This window comes from Humulus lupulus, chromosome 7, assembly GCF_963169125.1.
Source record: "Humulus lupulus chromosome 7, drHumLupu1.1, whole genome shotgun sequence".
Taxonomy (NCBI): Eukaryota; Viridiplantae; Streptophyta; class Magnoliopsida; order Rosales; family Cannabaceae; genus Humulus; species Humulus lupulus.
This window is the reverse complement of record NC_084799.1, coordinates 71,642,738-71,663,393: the sequence shown is the minus strand read 5'-3', so window position 1 is coordinate 71,663,393 and position 20,656 is coordinate 71,642,738. Positions and strand designations below refer to the sequence as shown.

The following is a 20,656-nucleotide window of genomic DNA, read 5'->3' as shown; positions in this document are numbered from 1 at the left end:
CTTCCTGTAGTTGACCATATTACAGGTCGCCCGATAGACATTCTCTCGTGAATCTATTAAACTGGTGTACTCCGTGAACTTGGGCTCATAGTCCTTCCGGGGTTTCTTTGAATGGTCTCCCCGGTTGGGGTTTCTTCTGCCTCGTTTATTCCGCGATTGGCTCAGATTTCGTTCTGGGCCTTCTGCTTGCGGTTGCGACGATCCAGGAGCGATACTACATCCTGTCTGTACAGCTCCGTACCCAGAGAAATGGGTTTGACTCGGCGTCTGAGTAGACGCGGAAGGCCCATACACGCTTGGAGTGAACTGGGCTCCTGGAAGCGTGAGGGCTGGTGCGGGAGCTTGCGAAGCAAAGCTCGGCGCAGTCACGGAAGGCGTCGGAGCTGGGGGAACTCCAAAGGCCTGCTGGTAGGCATCCTCAAAGTTGATGATTCCCTGAGCTCTTGACATGAATTCGGACAGCGTTTCTGCCCGTCTCCTTTGCATTTCCCCCCATAGCAGGGAGCCGACAGTAAGGCCCGATTGAAGGGCGATCAGCTTCATGTCGTCGCTGACCTTGGTCTTAGCAGCAGCTTCCATCATTCTCTGAATGAAAGCTTTGAGGTTCTCATTGGGTAGCTGCTTGATGTTGGTTAAGGAACCAACCTCCATGTCGTGGTCTCGGGCAGCAATGAACTGCCTTCTGAATGCGGACTGTAGCTCCTTCCAACTGTGGATGGATCCGGGAGCTAATCTTTTCCACCAGTCCTCCGCGGACTTGGTAAGGGTGAGTGAGAAGCACATGCATTTGGCATCCTCACTGACGCGCGCCACTTGCATCATTTTGTTGTATTTAGCTAGATGGGTGCGCGGGTCTGTCCTCCCCTCATATAATTCTATGTGAGGCATTTTGAAGTTATCCGGGAGGGACGTTTCCGCGATCCTCCGAATACATGGCTCCGGGTCCTCCTCCTCGGAATCTGACAGGGCCCCACTTTGCTTCCGGACCAGCTTGGTCAAGGCAGCGATCTGTTCCTCGAGCCTCTTTGTATCACTCTCCGGGAGGTCGCGTCCCCGGAACTTGTCATTAAGATGATTCCGCAGGTCATCTCCGCGAGGCCGGGCCTTTTCTCCTTTGGCCTTTTCATACTTGGCCTCCAACCTTCTTCTTAGGTCCACCGTGGACCAGCTATCTTCGGAGTGCGTGTCCGCAGCCCGACCGTCCTGGTTGACGGAATCACTGGGGCGGTTGTTCCTTCCCCTAGGCCTGGGTGCCTTAGCACCGGGCCCTTTAGGCACAGAGTGCCCCCTTGGGGCTGAAGGACGTCTGGGCTTAGAAGCGCCAGAGACCTTCTGTGCGCGGGAGGGGCAGTCGGCCTGGTGATCCACGCCTTTAGGAGGTGCAGGGGCGTTAGTGCGTGCAGGCGCCCCAACCTTTTCTTTGCCCTTGTTAGGGGCGGCTTTGGATGGTTCAGCAGTGGCTGGATCCGACATGGTGGCATCAGCACCACCTGGAACAAAGGCATCCTCGTCTGAGTCGCCTAGGTCTCCGAACTTGCTCTGGAGGCGCTCCATCATGCGCTGCATTTTTTCGGAGACGCGCTCCTGCTCAGAAAGCTTGGCCTTAGTGACCACCAGTTCTTCGGCTACTTGGACCAGTTCTGGATCCTTCTCATAGTAGTAGCCGTCTTTGTAGTAACCGTCTCGGACATACTCTTCTTCGCTTTCTAAGTATGTCGTATCTTCAGTACTGACCCGATCCTGGCGGGATGTCGGGTCTTCACCGTGGTGGTCCGAGGGTTCGTGTTGTACCACATCTTCCATCATAGTATCGGGGTTGACCGTAGCATTTTTGTCAACCGCAGATTTTCTCGTAGTCACCATCTTTTCAGTACGCAGAAAAAGAGATGACTAACAACTTCCTACAGCTCTCAATGAAAGCACCAAAATGTTTACCGAGTTTTTCGGAAACGAATAAGAACGGAATAATAAAAAGATAAGAACTGTAGAAGTGCATAAATGTAAATAGAAAAACAGTGTTTTTACGTGGTTCAGGCGTTAACGAGCCCTAGTCCACGAGTCGATGTTATTATACATGTAGAGAATAACAGTCAAACAGCTGGTGTACAAGAAACTCACAACCTCACAGTGTTTCTCTCGAGTTCTCTTGGAGAAGATGAAGCTAGAGATTTTAGTAGAGTTCTTGCTATGTGATTTGTTGGCCGTCCTCACTATCGTAAAATGAGGGGGTCTTTATAGCTAGGGTTTTGGATTAGGGTTTTTCTCTACTCCCCTGAGTCTTAATTACACCAGCCATAAATAGGGGATACAATTACCGTAGTTGCCTGGCTACCAGGCTCTATGTGGGTATATTTACGTGAAAGTATGGGGAATGCACAAAGGCAGCCGTCTTTTCCAAGTTGTCAGCGGAACAGTAGGCGAAATAGTACGTTTAGGCGTGCTGGGATGTGTGCGGCCTTGACCTGTCGGGCGTGTCAGGCGGGATTCTGTGTCAGGCGGATATCATTCCAACTATGCCTCCTCCATGACTCGACCGCTTGGTCTTGTTCCGTGCGAGGCACGGAACTATTTCCGCGAAGGCAACCTGAAGAGCTTCTCCTGGAAGGAGCTTCCCCGAAGGATATCCCTTCGGGAGTTCCGGGAGAGTTGACGAGCTTCCGCGTCGCGTTTGGTTGAAAGAGTAAGCCGGACACTAAACGGGAAAGGCAAAGCCTTTCTGTCCATCCGCGAGCTCCGGTCACCTACCATGAAAGACTTTGATAACTCTGCTTCCCCGAGGATATCCCTCTAAACGCTATCCAGAAATCTGGATAACACTCACTTTTAAAGACCTTTTGTGGCTTATAAAGCCTAGGCCAAAGTGGACCAAAGATAAAAGAAGAAAATCACTGGAAAATAAAAGATGTTTGGAATACCAAGAAGAAAATAGGGGCAAACCTTAGTACTCACTTTGTAGAAATCCTTGAAGATGAAAATCTTAACTCTCTGTATTTCTTCCTTAATTTCTCTCTTGTGTTTTTTTATCGTAATCTCTCACACAATTTTGACAGGGTTTTCTCTTCTCTTCCTTCTCCTTTTTTTTTTGTGTCTGATTTACTTTCCCTTTTATAGACTCTATTTTATGTTATGTGAAGAGTGGTGAGAGTGGAACGTGGGAATGTGGAGATATTCATCTCCACTAATTTGACTGATACCACTTTTTATAATAATATATATTATTATATTTTTTTCGTTCAACAAATGCCCCCTCAAGCATGTGTGTGTCATTTATGTACATGTGCATGCTTGAGTTTTTTTTTCACTAATAATATATTTTTTTTATATAGTGAGAGAATTTTCCTGAAATTTCTGCCTTTAATACTCTCCATTCTCAGCGGGCTCCTGATGAAACAGGGTCTGAAATAAAGATTGGGCCATCTTATCAACGTTCTGTACCATTGAAAGAAATTCGGGTTTCAATGACTCCACATGACCTTGTTCCTTGTCCAAAATTGAAGATGTTAGTTATGGTGATTTGCGATATCACTATTCGAATGATCAAGAAGTCGTCCAACATATGCGACATTATGGTCCTATTTTCAAGGCTAAGGTTCTTGAGTTGGTTGATAACAGAGATGATGGTGATACTACTCATAAGGTTACTAGTGAGTTTTTTCCTAGCCTTCATCGCATCTTATTGGAGAAGAAAACCCTGGTAACTTTTCCTTTAGAGGGAGAGCTCAATCTCTTTCTTATCTTATGGAATGGACAGAAACAATTTTACGTCTTCATCGTGGTACTTTGACTGATGCAGGGATTTATGGTGCCATATATGTATCTAGGTTCCCTTTTTTAATTGAGAATAACATATGGCGAGCTTTTACGGAACTTTGGGGGCCTTTAGCTAATACCTTTCACCACAACAGCGGCAAAATGGGCATTTCTTTATATGACTTGAAAGTCATTGGTGGTTTACCAATTTTGGGGATTCCTTATGAGGAATTTATTCATTTAAATGCTAAATTGATGCAAGGGCCTATGCATAGCCCAATTTTTGTGGAACTTTTAAGGACTCATGCTCAAATTTGTGACCATTTGAACGGTACAAAAGTAACTTGGCAGCAGTGGGTCGAATATTTTTACAGAGGAAAAAAGATTTTTGAAGGTATTAAGGGAGATTCTACCTCCAAACCCTCAAAGAAAACTTTAACAAGGAAAGATGACAAACGAATTAACGTACGCTCTCTTCCTTTAAATACATCCAAGGAGTGTATTCTCGCAGCTTTCATATCTTTCTGGTTAAGTCGGTTTGTTTTTCCTTATCAAGGTTATGATGTAAGGCCCTAAACATTTTATATGGCTTCATTAATGGCACAAGGGGTCAAAGTTTCACTTGCACCTTCTGTTTTAGGATATATTTATCATGGTTTAAATATTGCAGCTACACATGTGCAAGGTCAAGGCCAAAGTTTCTTGCCTATACATTATGTCTTAGGTTGGTTGGCTGAACATTTTCGTGACTTATATAGCAATTGGAGTTCCTCTATTGATTTTTCTTTTTTAAGCAAATATGATGGGGTTCCAGGTGAGAATCGGAGTCTTAATGCAGCTCGTCGTATTTTAAGAGAAGAGGATTATGTCATTCACCGACCATATTCTTTCCCAGCTGAAGAAAATTTTGATTGTATGGACAATGAAGACCTATCTGATGATAGATTTGAGATGTTGGTTTCTATGTGTTCTTTTATGTTACCTGTGAGAGTAGGTAAAGAACTATATGTTGAGCCATACTTTCCCAATATATTTGCTCGCCAATTTGGTTTTGATCAAGGTGTGCCCTCAAATGAACTATGTTATAGTTTTTCTCGAAGAATGCAATGTGGGATAGCTGGCATTGCTGAAGCCTGGGCCTTGCTTTTAAGGAGAAATACTGGTATTCATTTTCATATCCCTAATATGACTCGTATGGTTCAGTGTACATGGTGATATTGTTGTTGGTGGGCAAAGACTTGTATGCCTTTCTTAGGGAGATCTGTCAAGAATCTTCATTTAGAGCTCTCAAAGAAACCTTATGAAGAAGAGGATCCTAAATATATCATTAAGGACATTCGAGAGATTTATTCAACTCTTGATGAATTCTTTATAAAGTGTACTCCCAATGATACTGAATTTTCTAATGCCAACTATGTCAATGTTGGGTCAGATAATGATGATACCTCAGAAGTACATTTTAAAAGGAAAAAGAGTACGAAAACCCTTGAAATTAATCAAGATAAAAATATAGATTTCCCAATTACAAAGGATTCAATTAATGCACCCCTTGACATTTGTTTTGATGCCTCCACTTCAAGGGTAGATGAGCTTGTTGATTTTGATGAGTCTGATGACTATGTTAATGTTGAATTTTCTGATGAAATGTTGTCTCGAGAGAATATTTTTCCACCAGAACAAATCAAACATATCGTTTTTCCCAAAGGGATCCTCTAGTATATCTGGATGACACTGGGGACAGTGTTAATACAACCAATTCCTATTGGAAGAGTCGTATTAATTTAGTAGATTACACTCAGGAGCATGTGACTCCAGCAGCTCTATTCTCAAGGGCCCCCATCTAGATTTGTTTTCTATCTCCGTAGTCTGGTATGTGTAAGTTATACCAGCCTTACAACTAGATTGTTGGAGTTCCATTAAGATAAAGTCATCATTCATCTTCCATAGCTGACGTAGGCGTTCAGCCAAAGCATCAACCGTTCATCTCTTCTATGTCTGTTTTAGAAATTGCCAACTCAAATTTAAAAGAATACACCAAGGAGTTTGTAATTGGCATCATGAATGACATATTTAATTTATTATCTCCTTCCCGACCAACAAAAGACATTTTGGAATGTCATGCTGAAGCAATTAAGAAGCTTGACTTACTATACGATGTTGGTAGGACGATGAATGTCGAAACTCCAGTGATTGCATGGTTTATCAGTTTTGTCAATGATTCATTTTCCCTAAAAGAAAAATCTACAGTTGCTTCCCAGGTAGTTGAAAGTGACATAAATATTGATATATCTCTCATCCATGATATAATTAATTATGGTGAAGAAAATTTGGCTACCATGGGTAGACTGTCTATATCTGTGTTGGACAAGAAACAAGTTTTGGAGGATCTTAAGATCAAGGAGGCAGGAATTATCGCAGCAGAATTGGCGTTACAATAAAGATGAACTGAATATGAGACTGATAAAGCATCCGCCGAAAAAGATCTTTCTAATCTTGAAGACTCATTGAAGCAGCATCAACAGATAGATGAGAGGATAAAGCAATCAAAGCTTGAAGCTGGTGTGGAAAAATTCTATGAAGTCGAAGGAGATAAAGCTGCAATCGAAGCTCACAAAGAAGAATTTCAGAAGTTCCACAACTCTTTGACCTTACTCCTCAAGATAGACTGAAGATCTCATCATTTTCTTTTAGTTTCAAAATTTTTAGTATCATTTTTTATGTTTATCGGCATTAGAGACTGATGGTAGTTTTGTCATTTGGATCTTTAAGAACCTTAACTCTGTTGTGTGGAGAAATTGTTTTGTTTTGATTTTGCGGCTGCATCTAAATTAATAATATATTTCATTTTAGATTGCCTACGTACCCAAAGTGGGATCAAGCCTTCCGTAGTTCTTTTTTTTTTTTTTTGAAGGGGAATATGAGTTGTTTTATTTTTGGGGTTGGGCCTAGTTATAAACTAGATTGCGTACGTTCCCAAAGTGGGATCAAGCCTTTCGTAGTTCATTGCACACCCTTTTTTGTTTTTTAAGTGTGCGGTCTACACATTAGGTGAAAACCTTTTTGTTTAAGTGTAGAACTTCTTGATGAACTTTCCATTTACGCATGGGTAGATGCGTCGGCCTTCTGAATCAGAAAGTTCATATGCCCCTCTTAAGAAGACCTTAGTAATAACATATGGCCCTTCCCATTTAGCTTTAAATTTTCTTTTCATCCTTCTAGTTATAACAACCGGTCTATTTACAGTCAATACCAAATTGCCAACTGAAAAGCATATGAAATTGATTTTCTTGTTGAATGCCCCAGCTACTTGTGTCTGGTATATTTCGAGCTTTTGTTGGACATCAAGTCATTTTTCATCAAATGCCTCAAGCTCAGCTAAACGAACTTTCACATTCTCATCTAGGGTCATTAATTGAGTAGTGATTCTTAATGAAGGTATTTGAACCTCCAAGGGTAACACTGCTTCGGACCCAAACACCAAGTTATAAGGTGTACAGCCAGTGGCAGTTCTTATAGTGTCCCTGTAAGCCCATGACGCTTCTAGGAGGCATTCGTGCAAGTCTCTTTTGTTCTTGGTTACCATCTTCTTCAATATTTTGCATAACACTTTGTTAAATGCTTCTGCTTGGCCATTTGAAGAATGATTATAACCGGCTGAAAAACTATGCTTGAATTTGTACTTCTCCATTAGTTTGACAAGTGTCTTACATTTGAAGTAAAGAGCACTGTCCGATATAATTTTTTATGGAACCCCATAATGATAAATTATGTGAGTTCTTAAAAAGTTGGTGACATCTTCTGCACGTACTTCTTTTAAGGGTACAGCTTCAGCCCACTTGGAGAAATAATCTATAATGGTCAGGATGTATTTAAGGATTTCGGAAGATGGTGGTGTGAAAGGACCAATGACATCCATTCCCCATGTTTCAAAAGGCCATGACAATATTGAAGGATGAAGTGGTTAAGGGGGTTGATGGGTAAAACCTCATGTAGTTGACACAACTTGAAACATTTGGCGAAATTAATCACATCTTGGACCATAGTAGGCCAATAGTAACCCAACTATTTCAATTGAGATGACAATTTGCAGCCGCCTTGGTCACATGTACCAGCATGAGTTTCTTGAAGAGCACGTGATGCCTCTTCTTTTGAAAGACATCTTAGCAACATCCCATCAAAATAACGTTTATACAATGTGTCATTGAGGATAACAAATCGAAGAGCTCTTCCTTTTACGTCCACTCTTCTTTTCAAATCTTCTGGCAAGACTCCTTTTTGGATATAGTTAATAATTGGTTGGCGCCAGTCATTGTCGTTTGTATTTTCAAGGAAAGTTACCAAATTTATGGTACTTATTTCTTCTTTCCTATCTATAATTTGGGGTAACAAATGGTGTTCTCCTATTGTAATATAATGACCCAACTATTTCTAAGACCTTGGACCATTAAAACTACTAGACATAGCTACTACGTTGAAGAGAACATACATAAGAAATATTCATAACTTTATTAAAAAAACTCCAAAGTAAATATTCGAAATACATAAATGTGCGGTATAGGATCCCATTGTTTTAAAATAAAACATAACTTTAATTTAAAAGAAGTTGATTACAAAATTAAATGCGGAAAATACATAAAAACATAATTAAAGAGACTAAAAATTAACGTCGTCCTCAAATCGTTCATGCAGTCCACCGAATTCATTCTTCCTCAATACACAACCCCAAGCTGCCAAGAATCCTTCCGCCGCCATAACTATTTTCCTGCATACATAAAAATAAAGGAATGAGCCTAATGCCCAGCAAGGAAAATCTACTAAAAACATAAAACATACACATAAGCTACATCATAAACATATACTATAAACATATGTCATATACTACTACAATGGCCATTATACTACTTGGGGCTTGTCAACTAAGCAAGTCATATGCCCAATAGATTTGTGGGGCTTGCTAGCCAAGCAAGTCATATGCCCATAAATTATTGGGGCTTGCTAACTAGACAAGTCATATGCCCAAGGTCTAATATCATACTATACATAATGTAAACATAAGATCACATAACATAAGATAACATAACATAAGATAATATAACATATCATATAAAAATATAAAGTTCTATCCTATTTTCCTTACCAACACCGGGATATTTGAGAACAAGGACGGGACTTGGAACACTCCTAAAACCAACAAAAAGAATGGTGAGCATTTCTAGAGAAAAGAGATGAAAAGAATAGAACTAAACCACCAAGAAGAAACTTACCGAAAAGACACCTTAAGTTCAAAGAACTTAAAAACCTAACCACAAAACCATAACAAAAGTTAGAACCTGAATGAAAACTAAAGAAACTAAGGAATCAAACAAAATTGAACTTAAGAGTAATAATACCTTTGGATGAGCTAGAACCGAACTACACCTCAATATTGAAAACACACTATATCTCACTTCCCCAAGTGTTTATAAAGCTTAATAATAATAAAGCTTTTATCCCAAACCCAAGTGTATCACTCTTAAAGAACTACTAGTAGCTAGAAGGCTTTGAACACAACTTGAAGAATGAGAGAAAAGGCTGAGTACTAGGTCCTATTTATAGAGTTCTATGAATTAAATATCTTCTTTTTTACTTGAATAAAATAATGAATATTAAATGAAAAATAAGTGATTATTCAGTCAACAGAGGCTTAAGGCACGGTCAAAAACATTTAGAGGCAACTCTAAGTAGTCAAGGCTTATTTTTAGATAAAAAAACAAAAGAAAAAAAATATCTTACTAAGGGCGATATATCGCCCCTATGTGGTGATATATCGGCTCTGCCCTAGTCCCGAGCCTCCGTTCGTACATTCGTGCAACGTCAACGTGTTTTCCGTATCCTTCGTCAGGCGATATATCGGATCCAAGCTGCGATATATCGGCATACGTGAATATTTTAAACACGTAATTGCACTTTTTCAGCATAATTGGAATGGGATAACTCCTTTGACTGAGTCATAATACAACCCTAACAGTTTCTGGTAGGTACTAAAGCTTCTTTTCCTTTATTTTATCATTAAAATACTTAATTCCTTAATAATCATGCTTATGACAAGTGTCATGTTCTTATTGGCTCTATCTAAACTTTAGGTTATAATAAATATCATATTTAGGACCAACAATATTAATCAAACTTTATGTTATAATTAATATTCTTAAACTATAGTTTAAACTTATAAAATCCATAATTGTTGTCATGAGTTTCCAACTAAGTCCCAGTTTGAACTAAAATCCACAAAATCTAAAATACTATAACTACTACTAACTATCTAGCTAACTAAGTAAACATTTGGGAATCTACAATTATCCCCTACTACAAATAATTTTGTCCCTAAAATTTACTTACCAAACAATTCTGGATACCGAGCTTGCATGTCCTCCTCCAACTCCCATGTTGCCTCTTTTTCAGAACTATTACTCCATACGACTTTGACTATCGGAAAACTCTTGGACCGTAATTCTTTCACCCCTTTATCAAGGATCCTAATTGGTCGTTCCTCGTAACTCAAGTCTTTCTGGAGTGTTATCGTATCATACTTGAGGACGTGAGATGGGTCTGACACATATATGTGTATCATCGAGATGTGGAACACATTGTGGCTCTCTGCTAGTGCTGGCAGTAAGGCTAATCTATATGCAACTGCTCCCACTTTGTCCAATGTCTCAAAAGGACCTATAAACCTGGGACTAAGCTTGCCTTTCTTCCCAAACCGCTTCACACCTTTCATAGGAGATATCTTTAGGAAAACTTGATCTCCAACTTTGAATTCCACATCATGCCACTTGGCATCCGCATAACTTTTCTGACAGCTCTGAGCAGCAAGCATACGCTTTTTAATCAGCGCTACTGCATCCTGAGCTTCTCTAACAACTTTGGGTCCAAGAAGTTGCCTTTCTCCTACCTTGTCCCAATGTAACGGTGATCGACACCTTCTTCCATAAATTAGCTCCTAGGATGCCATCTCGATCGTTGACTGGTAGCTATTGTTGTAGGAGAATTCTATCACCGGTAAACACTTACTCCATGATCCTCCGAAATCAAGTACACAAGCGCGCAACATATCTTCTAATATATGTATGGTACGCTCGGACTGAACATCTGTCTGAGGATGAAATGTTGTAATAAGAGGTAACTTGGTACCCATGGCTTGCTGCAAGCTTCCCCAAAATCTTGATGTAAACACCGATCCTCTATATGATACACGAAATCCATGGCTATGTCGTCCCATTTCCATTCTGGAATATTAAGCAGTTGCAATAAGCCTGCAGACCGCTGGTGTTCTGCTTTCACTTGCTGACATACTAAGCATTTAGACACATACTCCGCTACATCTTTCTTCATTCCTGGCCACCAATACAATGCCTTGAGGTCGTGAGTCATCTTGGTCGACCCTTGGTGAACTGAGTATGGTGTATTTTGCACTTCTTCTAAAATCTTCATCTTAATTCCATGATCATTTGGCACACATACCCGATCCTTATATCTCAAAAACCCTTGTCCTGAGATCGAGATATATGTGGCCTTGCCTTCTTTAACTGTATCCATATGTGCTACTAATGTGTCATCATGCCCTTGCCCGATCCATATATCTTCTAACAGACTTGACTGGATGGATAAGTTAGACAACTTACCAATGACTACTTCTATTTCGGCAGTAATCAGCTCCTGCTGTAGCGGCTTTTCTATTATAGCTAACGCTGCTAGACTTCCATAACTTTTCCTACTTAGTGCATCAGCAACTACGTTTTCCTTTCCCGGGTGGTATAGAATATCACAGTCATAATCCTTTACTAGTTCTAACCACCTGCATTGCCTCATGTCGAGCTCCTTTTGCGTGAAGAAATACTTTAAGCTTTTGTGGTTCATATAAATCTCACATTGTTCTCCATAAAGATAATGGCGCCAGATTTTCAACGCAAAGACCACCGCTGCCAACTCCATATCATGTGTTGGGTAGCGCTACTCATACTCCTTCAGCTTCCTTGAGGCGTAGGCTATCACCTTGTCATTATGCATCAGCACACAACCCAACCCTTGCTTTGACGCATCGTAATAGACTACAAACTTATCGTTGGTTATCAGTACACAAAGTACTGGTGCTGAGCACAGCTTATCCTTAAGCAACTGGAAGCTATTTTCTCACTTATCAGTCCAGTTGAACCTCTGCTGCTTCCGGGTCAGGTTGGTGAGTAGAGTGGCTATCTAAGAAAAAAACTTTGTACAAACCTTCGATAATAACCTGCTAGTCCCAAAAAACTTCGCATTCTTTGGTCTTGGCCAATCCTTCACAGCCTCTACTTTAGATGGGTCTACAGCAACTCCTTCCTTGGATACTATGTAGCCGAGGAACGCTACTTGTGAAAGCCAAAATTTGCACTTCTTGAACTTGGCGTAAAGTTGATGCTCATTTAGTCGCAACAAAATCAACCTTAAATGCTCCTCATGCTTGTCTTCATCCTTTGAGTACACCAAAATATCGTCGATGAACACTACGAAGAATTTGTCCAAGTAATCCTTGAAAACCCTATTCATTAAATCCATAAACCGCGGCTGGAGCATTGGTAAGACCAAAAGACATAACAAAAAACTCGTAATGTCCATAACGAGTTCTAAAAGTTGTCTTAGGAATATCCTCTTCCCGTACCCTGAGCTAGTGATACCCGGACTATAGATCAATCTTTGAGAACACGGTCACGCCTCGGAGTTGATCAAACAAGTCGTCAATCTGGGGTAGCGGTTACTTATTCTTAATTGTCACCTTTTTCAGCTCACGATAATCTATGCACATCTGCATGCTTCCGTCCTTGTTCTTCACAAATAGAACCGATGCTCCCCATGGAAAATGGCTGGTCTAATGAAACCCAAGTCTAAGAGTTCTTGTAGTTGCGTCTTTAACTCCTTGAGTTCGGTCGGTTCCATCCGGTATGGTGCCTTTGAAATAGGCTCAGTGTCTGGTACTAGTTCGATTGTGAAGTTTATCTCCAGTGTCGGCGGCAATCCTGGTAGTCATCAGGAAATACCTCTGGGAATTCCTTTATAATTCGGACGTCTCCAACCTTTAGTGGTGTTTCATTTACCACATCCATGACGTTGGCTAAGAATGTGTGACATCCTTTTTCTATCATCCTCTGAGCTTTGAAAGATGAAATAAGCGGCGTACGTAGTCCTAAAAATTTTCCCATATAGCATAGTGTATGACCGTAAGGAGTCTCGAACATCACTTGCTTACGTCTGCAGTTGATGGTTGCGCCATGCCTTGTGTAATGACCCAAATTTACTAATAAGGCTTAAGGGCCTTGATTAGTGTGTCGGGAGGGCATAACTGGATTATATGTGATTTAATAATTAAAATCATGTTATATTTTTATTTGAATATATGTGATGCATAACTCTGTGTATTAGTATGCATGTAGGCCCTGATTAGGTTAGAAGGGCATATTCGTAATTTTGGCCTGTTGAGGGCATAAATGTAAATAACTGTGATAAATTGTTGAGACCACGTTATTATGTGGATATATTTGTAATCTATGACTCGAGGCATTCCTAGAGAGCAGTTTAGTGAAAAAGTCACAGCGGGGATTTATACCTGGCTCGGGGCGAGCCTGGGGCTTGTTCTGGGAATTTAGGAAATATATTGGAGTCTATCTTGATATTGAGGACTATAATTTTTGACTAGTTAGGTGTCGAGAAGTAAGCGGTAAATATTAGAGACATTCGAGGAATTAGCAGGAATTGGGCGTAATGACTAAAATGCCCTTAGGAGATTTAAAAGCTTAGTTTTAAGTGGGAGGGCAATATGGTCTTTTGGTGTTTAGAATCAGAGATAAGGGTCATGTTGCTTTATGCCTTAGTGGATTGTGTAGAAAATGTTGGAAGTCTGAAGTAAAGAAAGGAAAAGAAAGAAAAGAAGGAAAATGAAAGAAGGGAAAGAAAAAAAAAAGGCAGGAGTCTTCTCTCTTGCACGGTTTAGGCATCTCTTCACCGATTCTCTGGAAATTTGGAGCTAAAATTCAGAGAAAGCTTAGGCTAGGACTCAACACTAGGACCCTTGATTTGGCTTGGAGAATTGGCAGAGGTTACTCATCATTTGAGGTAAGGTTTTGAGGTTGTTATTCATCTCTTAGTTTTGGTGTTGAATTGGTTTTCTAAGCTGAGTTTCTGTGGGAATTCTAGGGAATTAAACCTAAGGGTTTGAGGAGGTGGAGGCTAAGAAAGTGTGGAAGATAACCTAGGTTGAGCTCATCCATCAGAGGTAAGGAACTCTAGTTTTAAGTTCGGTGATTTCAATTGATTTCTGTTGAGTTTTGAGCTCTAGGTTCAGCCATGGTGAATTTTGTGTTTTGGGGTGCATGTGATTGAATTTCTTATGGTTGGGTCATTTGGGGTGAGTTGGAGATGTTGGTAGGCTTGTTTTGATGTTTGGTTGAAGTTTGGAAGAGTTTTGAAAAGTTTTGGCTTGGGGAAAATCGAAGGAAGAAAATGAAGGGTTTGCTGTGCTGTGACTAGCGCTGTAGCGCTAGCCTTTAGGTGCTACAACGCTAGGCTTTGTGGTCTGGGGCATTTTTGAGTCTGGTTGTAGCGTTGTAGCACCCACTTAGGGCGTTGTAGCACTACCCTGTTCCCAGAAAGGGGTATTTGGGTTATTTCTTAGGGCTTTTGCTCGGGGGCTCGGGGTTTAATTCCACCACCCTGTTTGGTGGAATTAGGGCTTCCCGAGGGCTCGGGATTGGTCCCGAGGCTTGGTTTTGGAATTGAAGTTCGAATTTGGTTTGAACTTGTGTCTGTGACTAGGTGAACGCTAAGGCTCAGATGGGATCGTGCTTGAAGGTTGAATTGAACAAAGCTATCGGAATCTAAAAAGGTAAGAAAACTGCACCCAGTTATGTGTTTGTGTTGGGACTAAGAGCTCCCTATATCTGTATGATGTCATAGATGGTATTATGCCATGGGACATGTGATAAACGGCCTAAGAGTGTCATAAATAATACTTCTGCACAGGGCGCGGCTCGGCCACTAGTAGTTGAGGACAGCTTAATCATCACTGAGCTCGGTTTAAGCGGGTCGGAGTCAATGGGATAAATAGAGGGTGCGGCCTAAAGGCGTTGACCCTGTTTATTATGTGAATTGATTATAAATGTTTAACGATGAGCTTGATATACTGAATATCTATATATATGAACAGTATTGATTGTTGAGTATATGGCTATGCATTATGAGTTGCTTGCTTTGCTGGTTTGCAAATTGTTTGCTTAATGATTATGCTCTATTATCTGGTTTCTTGCTGGGCCTTGGCTCACGAGTGCTACGTGGTGCAGGTAAAGGCAAGGGCAAAGTGGAGCAGTCTTGAGATGGAGAGCTTTGGGGCTGAATGTACATAGTCAGTTGATCGGCCGCCACGGCCGAGGAGTGATACAGGACGAGTAAAGCCTAATTGTTTGTTTTGCCTTAGAATGGCTAATAACTGTACTTTTGTCCATAAATTTGTAAAGTTTCTTTTAACGCTTCTACTTTTGGGATTCCATGTAAAATGTCTAATTATAAGAAATGAAACTTTTGAGACCGAAATCTTTTAACCCTAGTTCAAATTTAGTTACTGTAACACGTGTTCAACTAAATGGCTTGATTAGCAAGTCTCGCACATTTGTAATCACACAGTGTAACAGTCTTGGCTATCCAGGGCGTTACACCTTGCTAGTCAATCCATGCCCAGTGTTACATCGAAGTATTTGATCTTAATCTGTATCAGGTCTCTTTCTAGTTCTACATCCTTAATTTTGATCGGTACGCCCCGTACTATCCGTGATGATAGGACTACTTCACCCGAAGGCAACTATGTCACAAACCTAGTTCTACAAGGTTTGTCTAATATCTCTATCATTCCTAACGAGATATCCAAGTATGTTGTTCCCGAATCAAACAATACTAGAACATATACTATCGAGGATAGGAATCTAACCTGTGACCACTTTATTGCTAGCGTCAGCTTCTCCCTGGGTTAAGGCAAAGACTGTGCCAGGAACCATCTTGTTGTCCCTTTTCTCCTCTAGCTTGAGTTGGGGACATTGCCTCCTTTCGTGACCTTCCTGACCACATTTGAAGCATCCTTTGGTGTTTGTACAGCACTCACCAGAATGTTTCTTTTGGCACTTAGCACACTGTGGGTATTCTACATAACCCGGCCTATTATCTCCATTGTTCGCCCATGCCCTTTTATCGTTATCGGACTGCTTATTGTCAGGATGCCATCTTTTCTGACCATTACTATTTTTGTACTGCTGGTTGGTTTTTTTGTTTCGACCATTCTGAGGCTAACTCTGATGTTTAGGCTCAGGTTTACTGGCCTCTTCTTTACTAACGTTCGCCTAAAGCCTTTTCTACTTCTATAGCCATTTCTAAGGCATCAGCATAAGTAGTGGTTCTAGGGTTTGCTAGCTTAACCCCTAACTCAATCTTTTGTCTAAGTCCTCTAACGTACTTGGTCACCCTCAAAAATTCAGTTGGAACCAACTCTGGTGCAAACTTGGCTAATCTATCGAACTGCCGAGCATACTCCGCTACCGTCAAGTTGTCCTACTTTAAACTAGTGAACTCCTCGACCCTTGTGGCAATGACTGCCGAGTTGTAGTACTTTCTATGGAACAGCTTCAGCCCACTTGGAGAAATAATCTGTAATGGCCAGGAGGCATTTATGGATTTTGGAAGATGGTGGCGTGAAAGGACCAATGACATCCATTCCCCATGTTTCAAAAGGCCATGACAATATTGAAGGATGAAGTGGTTGAGGGGGTTGATGGATAAAACCTCCATGTAGTTGACACAACTTGAAACATTTGGCAAAATTAATCACATCTTGGACCATAGTAGGCCAATAGTAACCCAACTATTTCAATTGAGATGACAATTTGCAGCCGCCTTGGTCACATGTACCAGCATGAGTTTCTTGAAGAGCACGTGATGCCTCTTCTTTTGAAAGACATCTTAGCAACATCCCATCAAAATAACGTTTATACAATGTGTCATTGAGGATAACAAATCGAAGAGCTCTTCCTTTTACATCCACTCTTCTTTTCTAGTCTTCTGGCAAGACTCCTTTTTGGATATAGTTAATAATTGGTTGGCGCCAGTCATTGTCGTTTGTATTTTCAAGGAAAGTTACCAAATTTATGGTACTTATTTCTTCTTTCCTATCTATAATTTGGGGTAACAAATGGTGTTCTCCTATTGTAATATAATGACCCAACTATTTCTAAGACCTTGGACCATTAAAACTACTAGACATAGCTACTACGTTGAAGAGAACATACATAAGAAATGTTCATAACTTTATTAAAAGAAAACTCCAAAGTAAATATTCGAAATACATAAATGTGCGGTATAGGATCCCATTGTTTTAAAATAAAACATAAATTTAATTTAAAAGAAGTTGATTACAAAATTAAATGCGGAAAATACATAAAAACATAATTTAAAGAGACTAAAAATTAACGTCGTCCTCGAATCGTTCACACAGTCCACCGAATCCATTCTTCCACAATACACAACCACAATCTGCCAAGAATCCTTCCACCATCATAACTATTTTCCTGCATACATAAAAATAAAGGAATGAGCCTAATGCCCAGCAAGGAAAATCTACTAAAAACATAAAACATACACATAAGCTACATCATAAACATATACTATAAACATATGTCATATACTACTACAATGGCCATTATACTACTTGGGGCTTGTCAACTAAGCAAGTCATATGCCCAATAGATTTGTGGGGCTTGCTAGCCAAGCAAGTCATATGCCCATAAATTATTGGGGCTTGCTAACTAGACAAGTCATATGCCCAAGGTCTAATATCATACTATACATAATGTAAACATAAGATCACATAACATAAGATAACATAACATAAGATAATATAACATATCATATAAACATATAAAGTTCTATCCTATTTTCCTTACCAACACCGTGATATTTAAGAACAAGGACGGGACTTGGAACACTCCTAAAACCAACAACAAGAATGGTGAGTATTTCTAGAGAAAAGAGATGAAAAGAATAGAACTAAACCACCAAGAAGAAACTTACCGAAAAGACACCTTAAGTTCAAAGAACTTAAAAACCTAACCACAAAACCATAACAAAAGTTAGAACCTGAATGAAAACTAAAGAAACTAAGGAATCAAACAGAATTGAACTTAAGAGTAAGAATACCTTTGGATGAGCTAGAATCGAACTACACCTCAATATTGAAAACACACTATATCTCACTTCCCCAAGTGTTTATAAAGCTTAAGAATAATAAAGCTTTTATCCCAAACCCAAGTGTATCACTCTTAAAGAACTACTAGCAGCTGGAAGGCTTTGAACACAGCTTGAAGAATGAGAGAAAAGGCTGAGTACTAGGTCCTATTTATAGAGTTCTAGGAATAAAATATCTTCATTTTGGCTTGAATAAAATAATGAATATTAAATGAAAAATTAGTGATTATTCGGTCAACAAAGGCTTAAGGCTCGGTCAAAAACATTCATAGGCAGGTCTAAGTAGTCAAGGCTTATTTTTAGATTTAAAAACAAAACAAAAAAAAAATATCTTACTAAGGGCGATATATCGCCCCTATGTAGTGATATATCGGCTCTACCCTAGTCTCGAGCCTCCGTTCGTACGTTCGTGCAACGTCAACGTGTTTTTCGTATCCTTCGTCAGGCGATATATTGGCTCCAAGCTGTGATATATCGGCATACGTGAATATTAAAACACGTAATTGCACTTTTTCAGCATAATTTGAATTGGATAACTACTTTGACTGAGTCATAATACGACCCTAATAGTTTCTGGTAGGTACTAAAGCTTATATTCCTTTATTTTATCATTAAAATACTTAATTCCTTAATAATCATTCTTATGACAAGTGTCATGTTCTTATTGGCTCTATCTAAACTTTAGGTTGTAATAAATATCATATTTAGGACCAGCAATATTAATCAAACCTTATTTTATAATTAATATTCTTAAACTATAGTTTAAACTTATAAAATCCATAATTGTTGTCATGAGTTTCCAACTAAGTCCCAGTTTGAACCAAAATCCACGAAATCTAAAATACTATAACTACTACTAACTATCTAGCTAACTAAGTAAACATTCTGGGACTCTACATGTAATTTGAATATCCCTTTCACCAAGAAGTGTTAGTGATGCAGGTAATTTAGCTAAAGCATCAGCTTTGCCATTTTTTGACCTAGGGACATGATTTAACGTGATAGTTTGGAATTGAGCAATCAAATGCTTAGCCTTCTCATGATAAGGAATTAAAGCCTCATGCTTGACTGCTAATTCACCATTCATTTGTTTGATAATCAGAAGAGAATCGCCATTTACCTCCAGTGATTGTATTTTCATTTCAAGTGCAATTTTGAGACCGATTATTAACGCTTCATATTCTGCTACATTATTGGTACATATAGCCAGAATGTGAAAAGAATTAGGTATCAGTACTCCATAAGGTGTCACAAAGACAATGCCAGCACCTGCCCCACACTTCTTTGTTGCCCCATCAAAGTAAAGTTGCCAAGATAAGGTTTCAATTGTGAAAACTTCCTCGTTTGGAAGGTCCTCATGCAACTCCATATTGTCTGAAATCGGGTGCACTGCCAGAAAATCAGCCAATGCTTGTCCTTTTATTGCTTTTTGCGAGACAAAGTTGACTTCAAACTCTGAAAAAATCATGGACAATTTTGCCAATCATCCAGACAACACGGGTTTTGATAGAATGTACCTCAAAGGGTCAGATTTTGACACTAATGTCGTAGTGTGTGAGAGTAAGTAATGCCGTAATTTTATAATGGCAAAAATTAAAGCCAAGCACACCTTTTCAATTGGGGGATATTTATGTTCTACCCCTACCAAAGTTCTACTTAAATAGTAAAGGGCGACCTCCTTTCCATCCTCATTATCTTGTCCCAGCAATGCTCCTAAAGAGCGATCTAATGTTGTGATATACAATATCAATGGCTTTCCAAAAATTGGAGCTCTCAACACTGGTGGATGTAACAAGTATCGCTTGATACTTTCAAAAGCATTTTGGCATGCCTCATCCCATATGAATGGTACATTTTTTCGCATTAGTCTTGTGAAAGGTTGGCATCTACCAGATAGATTTGAGATGAACCTTCGAACATAAGCCAGTCTTCCTTGCAGTCCCCGTAGTTGACGCAAGTTGCGTGGGGGAGGCATTTCAAAAATCACTTTTATTTTGACGGGGTCAATTTCAATTCCTCGATGTCTAACAACGAATTCGAGGAACTTTCTTGATGTTACCCCAAATGGACATTTTAAAGGATTTCTCTTGAGCTGGTGTTTTTGAAGTCTATCAAAGACTCGCCTTAAGTCATCAAGATGATTTCTCATTTCTTTAGTTTTCCCCACCAAATCATCGACATAACATTCGATAGTATTGTGAAGCATGTCTTCAAAGACAGTGGTCATTGCCCTTTGGTAGGTTGCCCCTGCGTTTTTAAGCCCAAATGGCATAACTGTGTAACAATAAATGTTTTTTGGTGTTCGAAAAGCAGTGAGCTCTTCATCTTCAGGTTCCATTTTGATTTGATTATACCCAGGAAACCCATCCATGAATGATAATGCATTAAATCCAGTAGTAGCATCTACTAGAAATTCAGTAATGGGAAGTGGGAATTCATCTTTTGGGCAGGCACGGTTTAGATCTCGATAATCCACGCATATACGAATTTTCTAATTTTTCTTTAACACGGGGACAATGTTTGCAAGCCAAGTTGGGTATTTAACTTCTCGAATGAAGCCAACTCTTATCAATTTGTCAATTTCTGCTTCACTTTTTTGGATTAACTCTGGTCG

At 39.8% G+C, this 20,656-nt stretch overlaps 1 protein-coding gene across 1 annotated transcript; it reads right to left on the bottom strand.

Annotated features, from left to right (window-relative positions):
* Positions 1-7,812: 7,812 nt before the first annotated feature.
* Positions 7,813-20,413, bottom strand: LOC133791838 (uncharacterized). The gene is made up of 3 exons (XM_062229749.1): positions 19,699-20,413; positions 18,940-19,497; positions 7,813-8,120 (listed from the first exon to the last, which is right to left on the bottom strand). Exons 1-3 carry the CDS (start codon positions 20,411-20,413, stop codon positions 7,813-7,815), a joined length of 1,581 nt encoding a protein of 526 aa, XP_062085733.1.
* Between the last annotated feature and the right edge of the window lie 243 nt (positions 20,414-20,656).